The sequence below is a fragment of the Serinus canaria genome, chromosome 25, assembly GCF_022539315.1.
Source record: "Serinus canaria isolate serCan28SL12 chromosome 25, serCan2020, whole genome shotgun sequence".
Lineage (NCBI taxonomy): Eukaryota > Metazoa > Chordata > Aves > Passeriformes > Fringillidae > Serinus > Serinus canaria.
The window spans coordinates 12,003,038-12,021,275 of NC_066338.1; the positions used below are offsets into that span (position 1 = coordinate 12,003,038).

At 66.2% G+C, this 18,238-nt stretch overlaps 3 protein-coding genes and 1 long non-coding RNA gene across 17 annotated transcripts; 1 reads left to right on the top strand and 3 right to left on the bottom strand.

Annotated features, from left to right (window-relative positions):
* Positions 1 to 39: 39 nt before the first annotated feature.
* Positions 40 to 8,111, top strand: LOC127060614 (uncharacterized). The gene is made up of 3 exons (XR_007779800.1): positions 40 to 2,129; positions 5,903 to 6,024; positions 7,979 to 8,111. It is a non-coding gene; the product is annotated as an uncharacterized LOC127060614 (long non-coding RNA).
* Positions 3,375 to 6,988, bottom strand: LOC103823954 (lysosomal acid glucosylceramidase). The gene is made up of 10 exons (XM_050984348.1): positions 6,537 to 6,988; positions 6,072 to 6,263; positions 5,851 to 5,997; positions 5,637 to 5,770; positions 5,379 to 5,551; positions 5,049 to 5,286; positions 4,714 to 4,938; positions 4,477 to 4,640; positions 4,232 to 4,357; positions 3,375 to 3,707 (listed from the first exon to the last, which is right to left on the bottom strand). The coding sequence occupies exons 1-10, from the start codon at positions 6,601 to 6,603 to the stop codon at positions 3,605 to 3,607; spliced, it is 1,569 nt and encodes a 522-aa protein (XP_050840305.1). The 5' UTR covers positions 6,604 to 6,988; the 3' UTR covers positions 3,375 to 3,604.
* Positions 7,084 to 13,784, bottom strand: ENTREP3 (endosomal transmembrane epsin interactor 3). Of its 11 annotated transcripts, none has more exons than XM_050984344.1 (12): positions 13,433 to 13,784; positions 12,803 to 12,859; positions 12,564 to 12,674; positions 12,296 to 12,421; positions 12,094 to 12,201; positions 11,763 to 11,923; positions 11,565 to 11,664; positions 11,397 to 11,481; positions 10,718 to 11,299; positions 10,439 to 10,507; positions 9,141 to 9,403; positions 7,084 to 8,127 (listed from the first exon to the last, which is right to left on the bottom strand). In XM_050984344.1, exons 1-12 carry the CDS (start codon positions 13,649 to 13,651, stop codon positions 7,957 to 7,959), a joined length of 2,052 nt encoding a protein of 683 aa, XP_050840301.1. In that variant the 5' UTR covers positions 13,652 to 13,784; the 3' UTR covers positions 7,084 to 7,956. The 11 variants fall into 11 exon arrangements, 5 of the variants coding, with proteins under 5 accessions (XP_050840301.1, XP_050840303.1, XP_050840299.1 ...); XM_050984346.1 differs by having other exon boundaries at positions 8,055 to 8,147; XM_050984342.1 differs by having other exon boundaries at positions 8,071 to 8,127; positions 8,633 to 9,403; positions 10,439 to 10,504.
* A 724-nt stretch (positions 13,785 to 14,508) lies between these two features.
* Positions 14,509 to 17,623, bottom strand: SCAMP3 (secretory carrier membrane protein 3). 4 transcript variants are annotated; one of them, XM_050984352.1, is made up of 8 exons: positions 17,393 to 17,594; positions 17,156 to 17,275; positions 16,959 to 17,079; positions 16,751 to 16,879; positions 16,440 to 16,599; positions 16,199 to 16,300; positions 16,003 to 16,120; positions 14,509 to 15,663 (listed from the first exon to the last, which is right to left on the bottom strand). In XM_050984352.1, the coding sequence occupies exons 1-8, from the start codon at positions 17,507 to 17,509 to the stop codon at positions 15,397 to 15,399; spliced, it is 1,134 nt and encodes a 377-aa protein (XP_050840309.1). In that variant the 5' UTR covers positions 17,510 to 17,594; the 3' UTR covers positions 14,509 to 15,396. The 4 variants fall into 4 exon arrangements, with proteins under 4 accessions (XP_050840309.1, XP_050840308.1, XP_030087891.2 ...); XM_030232031.2 differs by lacking the exon at positions 14,509 to 15,663 and adding an exon at positions 15,664 to 15,810 and having other exon boundaries at positions 17,393 to 17,579; XM_050984351.1 differs by having other exon boundaries at positions 17,156 to 17,623.
* Between the last annotated feature and the right edge of the window lie 615 nt (positions 17,624 to 18,238).

Sequence of the window (18,238 nt, forward strand, 5' to 3'; positions counted from 1 at the left end):
ATCATCTGTTCGCCGAGTCCCCTTCGCCCTCCACTGCCACGGCAAGGAGGGACAGGGACATGGTGCTGGCAGCTGGGCCCGGGTGAAAGGGCCAGCCAGCACAGGGAAGGGTCACAGGGGCAGATCTGAGACCCCCCTGAAGGAAGAACTAATTATTTTGCCAGGCAGGGTCTGGATGAGCCCCTGAGAGCCCAGCAGAGCCAAGGGCAGGCTCATGGCACAGCTGCCTGTCCTGCTGGGCACTTCCAACAGGACACCCACTTATCCCTGCCCGCCACCCCGCTGTCCCTACTGTCCCCCAGAAGCTACAGGGGCGTGCAGGAGGGTCCAGGACACCCAGGTAAGGTCAGTGAACGTGGCTGCACAGCTCAGGGCAGCACAGGGGCACAGCAGGAGTGGCCACATGGCAGCTGGGGCTGTTGCCATTCCCTGCCCAAGCCTTTGGCATCACTCTCCCCGACTCAGCATGTGCTGGGGAAGGTGACAGCAGTGGCAGCAGTGGCACAGTGACAGCAAGGAGGCAATACCCCAGCCTCTGGGCAAGCAGGGCTGCACTCCAGCTGTCAACAACAGCAGTTAGACCCTCAAAGGGGACCCTGATGTCCCAATACCATGCCAGGAGCAAAGCCCAGCTCTGGTGCTCCAGTAGCACTCCCAGCTCCTCCAGGAGTCACCCTCCAGCCCATCAAGCCAAGGCTGAACTGGGCCAGCTCATGTGGGCACACAGGCCCTACCTGGTGCCATCACCCAGGATTCCTGTGGACATGTTCCCCTCACCATGGGGACATCCTCAGCATCTCCACACAGGGCTGGCCCAGGGAATGGAGAGTGGCCACAGCTCCCAGCCACAGGTCTGCTGGCCTGGAGCATCAATCATCAGCTCAGGGCTGCCCTGCACAGGGTTAAACTGCTCCGTTAGCTTTCCCTCCATGGGTGGAGCAGCGCTTTGTGACTAATTTTCTCCATTTCTGGCATATCAGATACAGCTCTGGGGCAAATCAATTCATCAAAGTTCCTCCTACCCCCAGCATTGCCCTGCCATGGCCCTGCCACAGTTTCACACCTCTGCTGGGAGCTGAGCCATGAGACACCTGGAGCCTCTGGGGCAGGGGCAGATGGGGCCAGGCAGCCCCTGGTTACATCTCTTGGGGCAAATAGGTGCCCCAGGAGGGAGCTCCTGTCCCTGTCCCGCTGCACTGTGGCTCTCCCACCTCCAAGTGTGATTAAGGTGTGACCAGACTGCTACACCCAGGCTAATGAGCCCCAATTTTGGGGAGGGATTAATAGCTCCTAAGGCAATCAGCCACTTTTGAGCTCACTTCCAGCCATTCAGGATGCCCCTGCTCACCCTTTCCCATTCCAAGCTCCAGTTCTTCCTGCCCCCCATCACCCACAGCCCCCCAGCTGGCTCAGGTCCCACAGCTCCTGGAAGCAAAACACTGCGGAGGCTGCTGGAGCTCATCCTTATCAACACCAGCTGATAAGAGCGCCCTGCTGAGCAGGAAAAGTGAGAGCCAGGGGCCGGGCAACGCCTCGCAGGGAGCTGCTGGCACAGCAGATACCAGGCAGCCCCACCAGCCAGTCTCCAAAGAGGGGCAGCTCCTGGGGGTCGCAGGGGACTCGTGGCATGGTATGACCACCCTTTGTCGTGCTTGGGGGGGTTTGTTCAAGGAGGTGGGGCCAAAGGAGCCACCAGAGGAGCCAGAGGGTGAATTTTGTCCCTAAGCCAGGCCTGTGTGGATGGAGGCACGGACACAGAGCTGAGCTGAGTCACCTTTCAGGGGATCACGACTTTGTTAATATTTATACCAAAGAGCCTCAGTGTGGCATCACAGCAACTCCTTCCCAACAGCGAGACCCCAGCCCAGAGCACGAGGGGACAGTCCTCAGGGTGATCACTGGCTCTAGGTGGGACCCCAGCAGCCCCCAGTCACCCACGAGCCCCACACAAGCCAAGGCTTTGCACAAGAATTAATGAGCAGAGCCAAGCCCAGCGACGTCGGAGGATTCGCCCCCGCTGCGTTTATCCCAGAGCCAGTCGGTCCTTGAGCACCGAGGCGAGCGCAGGGACCGGGGCACGTGGACCGGGGTGATTCAGCATCCGGCCACAGCCGTGAGCAGCGGGGCAGGTAAGTGAGAAACAGGTGGGGGAGCAGCCCTGCACCGGGAGAGAGATGCTGGCAGCGGGGTGGTGGGGATGGGACTCGCTGCGTGATCCTGGAGAAACATTTCCCTCTTGTGGACAAACACAAACAGCCTCGGGGCAGGAGCAGGCTGCTCTCGCCAGGGCTCTGGCGGCAACTCCCGGAGCTGCGAGGTCCCAGGAGCAGCGTCCCTGTGGTTCCGTGGCGTGCCAGTGTCCCAGGGTGACACTGTCGCTCGCTGGCCACGCCTGGGCTGTGCTCAGCCCACGCAGCATCGCGGCTGTCAGTCCTGACAGCACCCCTGGGCACATCCCACCTGCACGGATCAGCCCAGGGGCCCCGCCGCCCTCCTCGCCCTGAAATTATGACCTCCCTGCCCTAATCTCCTGTTCTCACACCCTGCCAGCTCCCTCCCTCCTTCCTGGGTGCGCCCACACTCAGCACCCACTCCCGGTCCTGCCCCCACTCGCTCAAGGCACCCCAGATCCGTGGTGGGTGCTGAGCCCCTTGATGCACCCCCAGTTTCCTCATCACAGTAGGGACCCCTCAAGATCAGCCCCCATGGGGAACAGCACAATCCAGGCAGGGCTGCTGCAGCCTGGGCAGCCTCCCCGTCCCAGAAAAGCCCCAGGAGCAGCTGGGGCTCAGCCAGAGCCGGCTGGAAGCCTGAGCACCCCATGCTGCCATGCCCCTGGAGCTGGCCCTGCCTCCAGCCCTGGCCTCAGGACCTTGGTCTGGGAGTGACCCACCCAGCCCCTGGCCTGACATCAGGCTGCAGGTGGCTCCAGATTTGCAGGGAAAGCACAGAAAGCTGAGGCTTGGCTGCAATCCCTGCTCAGTCCATCGAGGGTGGGTGTCCAAGGGCTTTGTGCCTGCTCCTGATGCAGCACCCAGAGCACCTGCATTCAGGGTGACTCCCGAGCCACCTGCTAGCTCCTAAAACCTGTCCCCAACAGCAGCAGGAGCACACCTGGGCTCTGCTCAGCCCCAGCCAGGCAGAGCATGCTCGGAGCTGGGAGCAGACTCATGCCTGGAGCATCTCTCAGCAGGGTGAGCCCCACAGGAGCTGAGGTGGGCAGAAGGGCTGGGCAGGGACAGGGGCTGCCCACGACGCTCCAGCTGCTCTGTGCTGCTCGCCAGCCTCCAGCAGGCTCCACGCCGGGGTGGCACCCAGCCACAGTGCCCAGGAGCAGGGGAGGGACCCGGAGGTTTCTCTTCCAGCCGCAGACATCAAGGGAGCATCCGTGTTTAATGTCGGAACAGCAGAACACAGCGCTCACAGCCTGTGGGGTCTCCACCCTGAGGGGCACCGTGCCCCCGGCCCTCCTGCACACGCTCAGGGTTCCCGGCCTGCCCTGACTCTGTCACAGCCCCGGGGACGCTGCCCCGGCCCGAGCCCGCGGGCAGCTGGGGCTGCACCTCCAGCCTGGCTGTGCCCGGCCCCGGGAGCCTCAGCCCCGTCACTGCCGCTGCCACACGTAGGTCTGGATGGAGTTGGCCGGAGCCACGGCCGCCATGAGGCCCACGGTGTCCGCCAGCCCAAAAGCGATGTCCTGTGGGGACCTGCGGGGTGACAGCGGGGCGGTCACACCTGCAGCACCTGCACAGGGCCCAGAGGGGTGGGGTCCCACATGGGGCTGGCAGGACGGGGGTAACACACAAGGGTGGCAGAATGGGGGTCACACACGGGGCTGGCAGGATGGAGGTCCCACAGGGGTGTGGCAGGATGAGGGTCACATGCAGGGTGGCAGGACCGGGATCCCACACAGGGCTGGCAGGACGGAGGGCACACTTGGAGGTGGCAGGACAGGGGTCCCACATAAGGCAGGCAGGATGAGGGTCCCACACAGGGCTGATGGGATGGGGGTCCCACATGGGGCAGCAGAATGGGGGTCACACACAGGGCTGATGGGACAGGGTCCTACACAGACACGGCAGGACAGGGGTCCCACACAGGGCTGGCAGGATGGGGGTCCCAGATAGGGCTGATGGGACAGGGGTCCCACACAGGGCTGGCAGGACAGGGGCCACACACAGGGCTGGCAAGATGGGGGTCCCACACAAGGGGGCCAGGCTGCATCACCCACCGGTTCAGAACCACCACAACCACAGCCCCGTCGGGGCGCAGGAAAGCCGTGTACTCCAGCGCTGTCTTCTTGGACTCCCTGGAGGCAACGAGCCCCACACGCTGGGAGCCCTCGGGGATGAATTTACTGAACAGACAAATGAGAAGCGACCTCAGGGAGACCCCAGGAGAGCTCCTCTTGAGCCAAATTTGCCTTGCTTCTCTCAGGACAAGGCAGCTTAGCACGTGTTGTGGGCTCCAACCCACCTGAAGTGCCCCATGTGGTAGAACATGGGCTGTTTGTAGAAGATGCCTTCACTGCTGTCCACGATGATGGGGCTGTCCACATAATTCTTGACCCAGTTAGGGCCCCCCTCCAGATCCAGGGCCAGATTCCAGTCAGTCCAGCCAGACACAAAGTGGTTCAGATTCTGCAAGGGGACAGCTCAGATGCCTGCCCAACACCAGCAATCCTCCCCAGGGCCCAGCACACAGGGGCCTCACCGTCAGGATGCTGTGGCTGTACTGGTTCCCTCGCTCCCAGCAGCCCAGAATCACATCCCGCTCCCAGAAATGGGCCCCGATGCACGCCTCCGTGGCCAGGATAAAGTAGTCAGGGAAGAGCTCATGAGTGGGCAGCACTGTGTCCTGGATGGGACCAATGAAGTCCAGGTACCAGTGGATGCCAATGCCGTGGACGTAGCGAGCTGCCTTCTCATCCTCCAGGACCTGGCAGGGAGAAGAGTCAATCCCACTTGGAACAGAGGCCTAGCCCTCCACAGGCAGAGCACCCAGGTCCCCACAAGGACAGGGGCCCTTCCCAGGGTCACCACACTCACCACTCTGGCCCAGTGTGGGAGGTGGAGGCGGTTGTCATCCAAGATGATGAGCTGGACGTGGCGGTGGGAGCTGTTGGCCAGTGCTGGGCCCAGGTCCTGGGCAATGAAGTCCCTCTGCTGCTCAGCTGTGAAACCCAGGCATTGGAAGGGGTAGTTGTTGATCAGCCCGGCCGTGGGCTCGTTCTCTGCTGTCACTGCCCAGAATGTCACATTGTGCTTGGCGTATTCATCCAGGAATCTGGCGTGGAGGGAAGGGATGAGCTGTGAGAGTCCCCAGTGCCACCACTGAGAGGCCCCCGGGTCTCTCCCCCATCCTCAACAGCTCCTCACCGTACAAAGTAGTTGGCCCAGGTCTTGTGGTACTTGTCCCCTGCCTGCCCCTTCAGTGTCCCCTTCCCCACGTAGGACTCGCTGGTCTTCAGCCAGGTTGGGGAGGTCCAAGGGCTGGCGTACAGCGACAGCGGCCGCTTGCTCATGGCCGAGGCTCGGTGAAGGAGGGGGATCTGCAGGAGGAGGAGGAGGAGGAGGGGCCCACTGAGCTCAGCCCCTGTAACCCTCCAGCCCCCCCTGCTCCCTCCCACCGCTCGCCTTCAGCTTGGTGTCCTCGTCCCGCAGGGCGAAGTGGGCGAGCTCGTAGTCGTAGGGGACATCATCATAGGTGTAGGCATGGAGGGAGAAGTCACAGCTGGCCATGGGGAGGCGGATGAGGTTGTACTCCAGCCCTGCCAGCACAGCGGGACACCAGGTGTCCATGATGTCCATAATCCCTGTCACCATCCCACCTGTGTCCCCCACACCCTACCCTCCTCAGAGAAGTAGGAGCGCAGCAGGTGATCCTGTGCTCTCTCCGGCAGGGATAAGATGTTGATGGCGGCCGCGTCGGTGATGGAGCCACCAAAACCCTTCACCCTCTGGAAGCGCTGCGTCGTGTCCAGCCTGAGGACAACATCTGCAGGGAGGGGAGCCCAGCATGACGGTGGGTTGCTGCAGGGTCCATCCCATCCCTGCCATCCGTGGCAGTACCTGGGGCGCAGAGTTTGTGCTGGAATTTCCCCTCGCTCCGCTCCAGCCGCTTGCCAGCCTTGCTGCTCTCGTACTTGACGTAGTAGCCGGGGCCTGGCAGGACCAGGGGGTCCAGCGTGTCACAGTAGGTGGCATTGCAGACGCAGACCATGGCATCACGGCCGAAGTACTTGGGGCTGCAGGGCCGGGAGCCTGGGGGGCACGACAGGGTGGTGGGAGCAGCCTCAGGGACGTGTCCCCGTCTGCTCTCCCGCCTGCCCCGGGGGTGACGCCACTGCCCCCGCGCTCCACACCCCGGTACCTCCCGAGCACCGAGCTCCGCGGTGCCTCCGGACCCCCGGACAACTCCCGAGCATCCCCGACCAGAGACTCCGAAAGTATTTCCTCCTGGCCCCCTCCCATTCCGGGCCACCCGGGGACGCCTCTCCCCGGACCCACCGCGTATCCCGGGTCCCCCTCGCTCACCTGCGGCCCGGTGCACGGCCAGCAGCACCGGCAGCAGCCGCCAGCACAGGGCACCGACAGTCCCCATGGCCCCGCCTCTCCCGGTGCGCTCGGAGCCGGCCCGGCAGCACCGGCTCCGCCGCCGGCCTTGCCTTTAAGGGCGCTCGGGCAGCCCGTCCCGCCCACACCCGGTGCAGGAGCGGCACCGACTCTGGGCGGGCCTGGCCCCGGCCCTTCCCCCGCGCCGGTTCTGGCACCGCGAACCGGGAGAACCGCGTTGGCACGGGGTCGCTTCCCCCCGCCCCCGTCTACTCCCCGAGAAGAGCAGCCAGTCCCAGTCCCGGTCCAGGTCCAGGTCCCGGTTCCGGTTCCGGTCCCCGCTGCCTCCCCAGTACCCGACGGCACCGGTCGCCCCGTCCCGCGGAGCCGCTACCGGGAAACCGGGACCCGGCACCCCGTGACCGGTCAGCTGATCCCCCGCCCCGCCCCGTTCGGCCCCGCCCGCCCCGTGACAGCGGCCCCGTGGGCGGCGGCGACCACCTTTATTCGGTCTCTAGCGAGGGGCAGCGGCCGCGGGACCGGCCCCGTAGCGCGGCCCGGGCGCAGCCGGGCGGAGAGGAACAGGCACGGCCGGCACAGGGACCGGCATCGGGACCGAACGGGGCGAAGGGCCTGGAGAGGAGACGGGCACGGGAGACAGAGCAAGGGACAGGCATGGCAGTTCTGGGGTACGCTGGCACAGGAGGCCAGGGACCAGGCCAGCACAAGGGACAGGTCAGGGGACAGGCAAGGTGGTCCTGGAGGACAGGCACGGCTGGCACAGGGGACCAAGGATCAAGCCAGTGTGGCCAGCCAAAAGAACAAGGCAAAAGACAGGCACGGCCAGTGGAGGGGACAGGGCAGGGGACAGGCATGGCTGGCACAAGGGACCGGGGATCAAGCCAGCATACCCAGCCTAAGGGACAGGGCAAAGGACAGCATGGCCAGGGCAGGGGACAGGCACGGCCGGCACAGGGGACACATGGCCATGCCAGGCTACAGGCACGGCTGGCACAGGGGACAGGGTATGGCCAGTGCGTGGGTCAGGCACAGCCACAACATGGGACAGGGCAGGGGACAGGCGTGGCCATCCCAGGGAATAGGCACAGCTGGCACAAGGGACAGGGCAAGGGACAGGCATGTCCAGAACAAGGAATAGGGCAAGGAACAGGCATAACCATCCCAGACAGGCAGGGGACAGGCACAGCTGTCCCAGCCCCGCCAGGGGACCAGCCCCAAACCCCAGCCCTGCTTGGGGAAGGGGCCCGGCCGAACCGCCCGGGGCAGCAGTGCAGGGCCCAGCCCCACTAGGGCAGCAGCAGCAATGTCCGAGCAATGTCCAGGGCTGAGCCCAGCGTGAGACCCCCTCCCCAGAGCGGAGGGTCCCTGCCAGGCCCTGCCCTCAGAGTGCGCTCTCCTTGCAGGCCCCACTGAGGCTCCGGGGGCGGCTGCGCTCCAGGCGGCGCGAGGACAGGAGCCGCCGCAGGGACGAGGTGGAGCTCAGGTCCCCGCAGCTCTGCAGGTGGATTCCTTCGTGGGGCTGCTCTGCACCAGGCCAGGCGCTCCAGGGAACCTGCAAGCCATGGGGACAGGCTGCAGCCACAGGGATGGCACCCCTGCCCATGACACCCCTGTCCATGACACCCCTGCCCATGACACCCCTGTCCATGACACCCCTGCCCATGACACCCCTGTCCATGACACCCCTGCCCGTGGCACCCCTGCCTGTCACATTGCTGCCCATGGCACCCCTGCCTGTGACACTTCTGCCCATGGTATCCCTGCCTATGAAACCCCTGCCCATGACACTGCTGCCTGTGGCACCTCTGCCTGTAGCACTGCTGCCCACGGTACCCCTGCTCATGACACCCCTGCCCGTGGCACCCCTGCCTGTGACACTGCTGCCCATGGTATCCCTGCCTATGACACCCCTACCCATGACACTGCTGACTGTGGCACCTCTGTCTGTGCCACTGCTGCCCGTGGTACCCCTGCCCGTGGTACCCCTGCCCGTGACACCCCTGCCCATGACACCCCTGCCCATGACACCCCTGCCCATGACACCCTCCCGTGCTCACCCCAGTGTGCTCAACCCCCCACGCTCCAGCGTGGCCAGGCGGCACACGGGGCAGGAGGACAGAGGTGACAGGGATGGCAGAGGCGTGCATCACGCGCCCACGCTGGCATTTGGGACAGGTTGGTTCCCGTCAAGGCCTCTCGGGCTGCGCAAGGACTCCGGCGTCCCGTAAAGCTGAGCTGTGGGGATGTCCCAGCAGCTGCCTCCAGGTGCAGTGACTCAGGGGCAAAGCCAAAGCCATTGCAACAGGCATGATTTTCCCAGCTGTGGCTCCAGTGGGGATCAAGGAAAAGGAGCTGCCCCCCAGGAAGGGCTGGGCAAGGACAGTGCTGCAGGAAGAACGCTCTGCCTGCAGCCAGGGTGCCGACACAACGGGGGTGCAGCAGGGGAACGGAAACAATGGAAGGGCCAGGGTGGAGGTGTTGATGGGGAGAGAAGGGAGGGAGAGCATGGATGGGAGTTCTCTGGCAAGGAGGAGTTGCCCATTCCCTGTAGCTTCCAGAACCCACCTGTTTGTGCCCGTGGAAGCTGTGCCCAGACACCTCCATGCCAGCTGCCAGGCTGCGCTTGGGTCTCTGCAGGAACCTGGCCACCAGCCCACGGGTGCCCCGGTAGCCCTTGAGGTCCCCCAGGGAGCGGGTGGTTGTCTTTGACAGCTGCTGTGACACCTTCTTGGAGGGTGGCAGCTTGTTCTTCCCCATGGAGCCAGCCCGGAGCAGCGGCGGGGAGTCACAGTGGGAACGGTGGAGCAGGCAGGCCTCGGAGCACAGCCCTGTGGGGTAGGTGCTGTCACACACAGGACACTGCTCTGGCAGTCCTGTCCTTGTCATCAGACCCGGGACACTGCTCTGATGGATCCATCCCCACCATCAGATCTGGGACACTGCTCTGACAGGCACAGGACACTGCCCTGATGGACCTGTCCTCACTGTCAGACCTGGGACACTGCTCTGACAGTCCTGTCCTCATCATCAGACTGGGACACTGCTCTGACAGGCACAGGACACTGCTCTGACAGTCCTGTCCCCATTGCCAGACCCGGGACACTGCTCTGATGGACCTGTCCTCACTGTCAGACCTGGGACACTGCCCTGACAGGCACAGAACACTGCCCTGATGGACCTGTCCCCACTGTCAGACCTGGGACACTGCCCTGATGGACCTGTCCTCACTGTCAGACCTGGGACACTGTCCTGATGGACCTGTCCTCACTGTCAGACCTGGGACACTGCCCTGATGGACCTGTCCTCACTGTCAGACCTGGGACACTGCTCTGACAGTCCTGTCCTCATCATCAGACTGGGACACTGCTCTGACAGGCACAGGACACTGCTCTGACAGTCCTGTCCTCATCATCAGACTGGGACACTGCTCTGACAGGCACAGGACACTGCTCTGATGGACCTGTCCCCATTGCCAGACCCGGGACACTGCCCTGATGGACCTGTCCCCACTGTCAGACCTGAGACACAGCCCTGATGGACCTGTCCTCACTGTCAGACCTGGGACACTGCCCTGATGGACCTGTCCCCACTGTCAGACCTGGGACACTGTCCTGATGGACCTGTCCCCACTGTCAGACCTGGGACACTGTTCTGATGGACCTGTCCCCATTGTCAGACCCTAAGATGCTGCTGCCAGCAGACCTGTCCTCAGTGGCCTGGGGTCCTGCTGTGTCCCACCCCCCAGTCAGCAGGAGCAGTCCCACCACTGGTCCCCAGCCACCACAGGGTGAGCTCAGTCCCCAAAGGACTACAGACACCCCCCCGTGTCCCCTTTCTCTCCCAGTACCCCCCAGTGCCCTGACCTGTATCAGCGGAGGAGTCAGACACGGTGTCCTCCAGTGCTTTGGTATAAAGTACTTCCCTGAAATCTGCTGGGAGCAGAGAGAGCCCTCAGGACTGGGCAGCTGTGCACACCCCAGGCAGCACAACCCAGCCCAGCAGACCTCCCCTGCTTCACCCGTTCCATCCCACACCGGCTCTAATCCCACCCGGCCGCATAAAAACGCAGCCAAACCCTGCGGCACATCCCGGCCGTACCGCACAGACGCTGCCACGCTCCCACGCCGGTCATTGTCACCTACCAGCACGGCCGACCATGGGGACGCCGGGGTCACTGTGTGACCTCAGGAGCGGGCGCGGGGCCATCCCTGGGGCCGGGGATGAAGGGCACGAGGTCTCGCTGTTGCGCCGGGGGTGGCCAGGGCGGCCGGCGGCGGCGTCTGTGGGGCGGCCACCGCCGCGCTCCTGCAGCGAGGATCCCTTGTCCTTGAGGCGCACCTCGGGGAAGCAGGGCCCTGCACAGCGCACCGGCCCCACCAGCCGGTTGCAGCTGTGGGTGACGGCTCCCCCCACCAAGACGCCGTCGGGGCCGGGCTCGGCGGTGGAGCAGGAATAGGAGCGCTCGCCCCGCACGCGGGGCTGGGGCATCTCCTCGAAGGGGCCCTGCAAGGCCAGCGTGGGGCTGCGAGCGTGGTGGCTGCACTGCACGCAGTCCACGCTCAGGCAGTAATCGGCGCGGCTGCGCTGGATGGAGCGGAACAGGACGTAATCCACGGAGCGCATGGAGCCCTGCAGCTCCAGCAGGCACGAGTCCTCCGAGGGGCTGCTGTCCCCGGGGATGTCCATGATCTCGGACATGATCAGGGACCCGCTGTCCATGGAGACTGCAAGAGGAGGAGGAGCACGGCTGAGGAGCTGCCGGGAAAAGCCGGACCTGCCACGGCCCCGCCGCGGTCCCCCGTGCCCGGGGAGAGCACTCACCTTCCCCGCTGAGCACGATGGAGGGGACACGGTCACAGGTGCAGGTGTGGGAGCCCTCTGTCAGCTGTGAGTCAAACAGGGTGGCCTGTGGGGCAGCAGGCACAGGGCTCAGCTGAGCTGGAGCCCCTCCTGCCCGGCCTGCCCTGCCCACGGCCCCACAGCCCCCACCTGGCTGTCTCCCCGCAGCCCCATCACTGTCTCGTATGATGGGGGGAAATCGGTTGGGTAGAGGGGCACGGGGCTGTCCATGGAGCCATTGTAGGTGATGCTGTGGAGGCAAAGCAGAAAAGCCACACTGGGTGAGACAAGCCCAGCCTGGGGGCACACGGGCCCCGCTGTCCTAGCAGCCTTCCTCCCAGCTGGTACCTCTGTGCATCTGTCTCAGAGCTGCAGGTGTACTCAGGTGGGTAGTAGGGGGGAGGTGGCACTGGAGGCACAAACTCCTCAAAGTCCATCATGCTCTGCAGAAAGGTGTCAGGTGGGGACGTGCATTCCAATGTCACAGAGCTCGAGCGCTGTGGGACCAGCTGCAGGGAGAGGGGAGAAGGGAGAGCTGAGGCCTCCTGCCCTGAGATCTAGCAAGGGATGTGCACCCTGAGCTTTAATCTGCACCTGGATGGAGGCCAGGTCCTGCCCTGGCACCCCAGGGACCACCCCAGCCTGGGAATGCTGCTCCTGGGCCAGAGCTGGCACTCACCACGTGGACGATGTCAAGGGAGAAGATCTGGATGCAGCACACGACAGCAGAGAGCATGCAGATGATGGTGGAGAAGATGGTCAAGCCACAGACACTGAAGAGGAGATCCTGGGGAGCAGTGGGGTGAGCTGCAGAGCCCGCGGAGCATGGCCGGGGGTGCGGCCGCTTCCCAGGGAGCCCTTGCATCCCCCTGCTCCTCCACCTTGAGTGCCACACGGATGCTCCGGCAGTTGGCGTTGGGGAACATGGTCAGCATCTCGCTCTGCTGGCTGCAGGAGGCGGGCGGGGGCTCCGAGCGGGCCTGACAGCAGACACACGTGTCCCTCTCCTGGCGACAAGAAACACTGCGAGGAAGCTCTGGATGCGGTGCTATCCCCCGGAGAGCCACCAGCACATCCCACCAGCCCCGCAGCTCTCCCCAGAGCCCCCCACAAGCAGGGATGAGCCCGGGGGTCCCTGCTCAGCCTCACCCTCTCGCAGGCCTCCAGGGTCTTCACCAGCTGTGCGTTCTGGCACGACAGGATGGAGCCGGCGAGGCTCAGCATGACGCCCAGCACGGAGAGCAGCGTGAAGAAGGCGATCTGCAGCGGGAGGAGAGGGGCTGCCGGCGGAGCAGGGAGCCGGCTGCGCACCCGGGGGCGCGGGGGGTTGCTCGGCCTCCCCATCCTGGGCTCCCCCGCCTGCGGAAGGGTGTCCCCCCAACACCTACCACCAGGGTGAGCGGCCGCTTCCAGGAGATGATGCCGACCAGCCCGGACAGTGCCAGCTGCAGGTGCACAAGCCCCGGGGTGAGCACAGGGAGAAGGCTCTGTTAGGCAGAGGGGCCGCGAGCAGCCCCTACCCACGGTCCCTGCAGGCCTGGGGCCAGCCCGGGAGCAGTGGGGCTGTAGGAGCAGCCCTGGAGCCACAAGATGGGAGAAACTGCTGATTCAGAGCCTGGGGACTGCGGGCTGCTCGGGCTGGGCAGCAAACCCAGGCCAGGATCCGTGCTGCAGGGTCACCACGGGGGACCCCGGGTGCCGCCCTCACCCCAACACCCAGCAGACAGAGCAGAGCCCCCATCGCCACCCTGGCCCTGCCCTGAGGTCACTGTGGTGTCCCCACACCCCTCCCTGCCCATGGCTGCGGACCCCAGGCATTCCCCCGTACCCCTTGGGGGTCCCCATCCCTCACAGAGTCACCCTGGGGGAGCCCTTGGGATTCTCCCACAATGCACCGCGGCAGCCACAGGCAGAGGGTGGGGGAGCAGCGGGGCTGCCCTCCCCCGGGACCGGCGGCAGTCTCGGCCCCCGGGGAGCAGCGCAGCCCCCTCCCCGCGCCGCCTCGGCCCCGCACTCACCGAGAAGCCGGCCCAGGACGGGCAGGAGTGCCGGATTTTGGTGGAGGGAGTGATGGTGGCCGCCACCAGGCTGAAGGTGACGATGAGGACGCCCAGGATGGCTTGCACGAGACCCAGGACCAGCAGAACCTGCAGCCAGGTACGCTGGAGGCGGAGGTGGGTGAGGCTGCGGGAGCTGCGGCCGGTCAGCGAGCGGCTGGAGTCGGTGGGGGAGGGCATGGCCGCGGCGGGCGGCGGCTCGGGGCCGGCCCCGGAGCCCCGGGGCAGCCGGCGGCACCGCGCCAGGACAGCGGGGAGCAGGAGCAGCCGCTCTGCGGGAACGGGCCGGGCTCCACCTTTCGGCCTTGCCGGAGGATGCTGACGGTGGCTCTTCACTGCCCCGGGAGGGGGGGCTCGGGCAGCGCCCACGGCCACGAGGAGCCGGGGCCGCCAGAAGCTCCGCGGAGAACAGAACCGGCCTCGCCGGTCTCTGCGCACCCAGGCCGGGCCGGGCCTAGAGCCGCCGGCCGGAGACGGAGCGCGGCCCCGGGACCGCCGCCTCCTCCCTGGCCGTCGGTGGAGCGCCGGGCCCCCGCCGGGAGATCATCCCGCCCCGCGGGGTCCGAGAGCCGCCGCCCGGGACGCGGCCCCCGGGGCAGCGCCAGCAGGCGGGAGCCGCGGTCCGGACCGGAGCATCCTCCGCGGGCGGCGGGCGCAGGGCCGGGTCCCGCTGCCGGGCCGGTACCGGTAGGGGCGGGCGGCTACCGGCGGTCCGTCCGCCCCGCGCCCTGCAGCCCCGGCGCCGCGCGGAGCGGCAGGCGGGGACGCCGGAGCGGCGGAAGGCTGCGGCCGAGCATCGCCGCCGCCGCGCCCTCCGGGATCGCCCGGGGCCGTAGCTGGAGGCGGGCGGCGGAGCGCCGGGAGCGGCGGGGACGGTCCCACAGGCCGGCGGGGCTTGGCCGCGCCCGCTCCGGGGCCGCCCCTGTGCGGCACGACGGGAGCTGTAGTCCACCCACACCGCCCCCGGGAGCGGCGACACCGGCAGCGGCCCCGCTGCTCCCCCCAGCCCCGGTAGGCGCACGGAGATGGCGAAGGAAGAGAGTGAACCTTCATTTATTCCTTAAATAAACCGGGAGCGGTCGGGAACAGCACACGGGGAGTAGCGGAGGAGGCAGGGACGCCCGGAGGAGCCCCGGCCGCAGCGGGACCGGGAGGGCACCGGCCCCCACAGCTGAAGGCACAAAGCCTCTCGCCAGCCCCGGAGCTGCGGGGACAAACCGGGAGCATCCGAGAGGAGACGGACTGAAGCAGAATGCATGAGACCTGTCCTGGGGATCCCCAGGGACACCAGGACAGGGGACAGAGGGCAGGTAAGGGGGCGAGGGGCTGCACACCAGGACTGGCTCAGCCCCCAAAGGCCTTGGCTGAAGGGTGCTGGGGGCAGCAAGGGGTCACAGTCCTCGAAGCAGGTGGGGAGGGGGACTGAAGGAGCTGTTCAGCCCTCCCTGGAGGCAAAGGGGTGCCATGTAAACGCCAGGGCTGCTCCTCGGCACCCAGCCCAGCTTTGGGGTCCACATGGGCTAAAGGCAGGATCCCCACAAGCAGCAGCTGCCCGAGCTCTGCCTGTCCCTGCCCTGCTCTCCTCATCCCTGGGCCTGAAGAGAGGGAGAGGATGGGGAAAGGGACAGGACAAAAGGACAAGACACCCTGGGGAAAAGCACCAGCCCCATCCTCATCCCACTGGAGCAAGCCCCAGGAGGAAGAAGGGGATGACATTCTTGGCAGAGCATGGGGGTCCGGGGGCACACGGGGGGCAGGGGACCCTCCCACACACACAAGTGTCATCACCGGGTGGGGAAACAGGAGAGCACAAGGAAGGCAAGTGACCGTTCCAGTCCCTGGAAGCAGCATTCCAGCCATCTGGAGGAGGCTCCTGCCCCCAGCAGCTGGTGCTGGAAGGGAGGGCAATGGCTCAGGGCTTGGCCTCAGCGCTCCCCACCCTGCTCCCCCCAGTCTGCTGAGGGGAGGGGACCAGCACAAACCAGAACAGCCTCTGTCCGTGAGGAAAGGGGGTAAAGAGCAGCAGACGATTCAGGCACCAGCACTTCCAAGCTGGGATGAGGCAGCCTCTGATGCGGACGCACGGGGATCCAGTGAAAGTGCGACTCGGGTTTCCTCTTCCTCAGGTTTCCTCTTCTTCCTCGGGAAGAGCCCCGGTGCGCCGGGAGGGGCAGGGCTGGGCGCCCGCGTGGCTACGGGGCACGGAAGGCGTTGGTGGCCGCGCCCGCGGCGGCGTTGGCCGCGGCCGTGCGCACGGCCTGGTTGGAGAAAACCCCGGCTGCAAACTCCTCCTGGGCCTTCTGGAAGCTGGCACCCGTGCGGCGGTACAGAGAGTGGATCTGGGGGGCAGCAGGGGCTGGGGTCAGGGCTGGGGCTGCAGGCCCTGGGTAAACAGAGCTGGGATGGCCCAAACCTCCCCCAGATGGGATGCCTCTGGCTGCAGGCCCCTGGTAAACAGAGCTGGGATGGCCCAAACCTCCCCCAAAAGGGATGAAGGATGGCTCTGGCTGCAGGCTTTGATCCCAACTCACCTTTTTCAGCATGATGATCCCCAGCACAGCCACTGCCGTGAAGGACAAGGACACCAGGATCATCATCACAGCCACGGCCGTGTTAGTCCGCAGTGCTATCAGGCTCAGGATCCAGCCGCTGCAAAACAAGAGGCTGTGGCCCCCAACCCTCTTCCCCACCCACCTCTTGCCTTTGCAGGGTCAGCACATGGCCCACCTGAATCCCCAGTTTGGGATGCCGATGGCCTGCAGCACATACATCACGTTCTGGGCAAAGAACACGAAGAAGAAGACAAAGAAGTTGAAGGAACTGTCGCTCCTGGGAGGAAGAAATGGGCACGGTTAGGCCACAGAATGAAGCTTCCAAAAGCAGGGGAACAGGGAGCTCGGGAAGAGCACATCCTGCAGAGCCAGAGGCCCCCAGGAGCTGGAGCAGGTGCCCAGGGCTCAGGACACACCTGAAAGCTTTGTACATGGGCCGGTACCAACAGACAAAGGAACAGGGCGTGTAGAGCAGAGCCCAGAGGATGGAGAGGCCAAACCCAGAACCGGATGAGGGATCCACGCAGAACCAGGCGAGCGAGGACAGGAAGTTCATGAACAGAGCAATGGTGCTGGCTGAGGGACAGGACAGCGCTCAGGAGCCAGCCCAGGCTCCCCCAACCCCCACCACCACCTGTTCATCCCAATTTCCCCGGAGCAGCAGCACAGGAAATTCATCCTTCCACCTGCTGCCAGGCTCTGCCCCGAGGTTCCCCTGGCGACTCACCCATCCAGAGGTAGTACATGGTTGTAACTGTCTTCTGGAAGTCAGCAGGGATCTCCACGGGGATGTCCTGGTAGAAGCACGGCTTCACCGGGCAGAAGGACGGCAGCGGGGGCCAGTTGTTGAGCCTCGCTGCGGACGGAAGGGGGTGAGGAGGGGCGAGGAGGGCTCCAAGCGGGTCCCATCCCTGCCCAGCCCCGCAGCCACTCACTCTGGGAACCGCCGAGCGCCGCGTTCTGCAGCTCCCGCTCCCGCCGGTCCAGCTCCTCCGCTTTCCGGTTGAGCTCCTCCTGCCGCTTCAGCAGCTCTGCCGTGGCGGCGGCGGCCGAGGCCTGCGGAGAAGGGGGACACAAACCTTGGGCTCCCGCCGGCTCCCGTGTCCCGGCCTGGCGGCGCCTCCCCCCGTACCTGCGAGCCGTAGGAGCCGTAGTTGCGGGGCTCGGTGGGACTCGCCTTCCGCGGGGGCTGCGCGGCCGCCGGTACCGGGGGCGGCGGCGCCACCGAAGGGGTCTGGAAGGGCGGCGGTGGCTGCAGGGGAAGAGGAGAGAGGTGAGACCGCGCCAGCAGCGGGGAGGGCTCCGGTGCCCGGGAAGAAGATCCGGTACACGGGCAGGCCCCGGTGTCCGGGCAGGCCCCGCCGCTCACCGCGTCGCTCTCGAAGGGGTTGTAGCCATCGAGCACAGACCCGGGCCGGGCCTGCAGCGCCGCGGGGTCCTGGAAGGGGTTGTCCGGGAGCACCGCGGGGCCGCCGCGCTGGGCCATGGCCGGACCGGGACCGGGAGCGCGCTGGACCCGCGGGACCGGCGCCGCCGCCGCCGCCAGGCCCCGCCCCTCCCCGCCGCTGATTGGTCCCGCTGCGACGTGACGTCATCGGGGAGACCCCCGCCGCAGGGGGCCGCTGCGCACGCGCCAGAGCCTCGCCGGGCGCGGCGCGCGCGTGACGCGGCCACGTGTCCCGGGGTCACGTGCGGCGCGCCCGTCTCCACCCCAGCCCCGGGCCCGCTCTTCCTTCGGATACCCCCGACAGTGGCGGCCGGGACGGGACCCCATCACCCCCGGTGTCCCGGTATCCACCGCCCATCGCCCCCGGTGTTCCGCTATCCATTACCCATCGCCCCCCAGTGTCCCGGTATCCACCGCCCATCACCTCCGGTGTTCCGCTATCCATTACCCATCGCCCCCCAGTGTCCCGGTATTCATCACCCATCGCCCCCCGGTGTCCCGGTACCCACCGCCCATCACCCCCCGTTTCCCCCACGGTTCCGGGTCCCTGCCCAGCCGAACCTGCCGGGACAGCGGCTCCTGCTGCGTGTCCCGACCCCCGGTCCGGCTCCCTGCTCTTACCGGGCGGCCCCGGTGCCGTTCACCTGCTGCCCGCGCAGCCCCCCCGTCCCCCCAGGCGTTACCCCGGGGGTCACGGGGGCCACTCCAGCAGCTGCCACCGACCCGCACAGGCAGCCAGCCAGGGACTCGGGCACGACGGGCACTTGG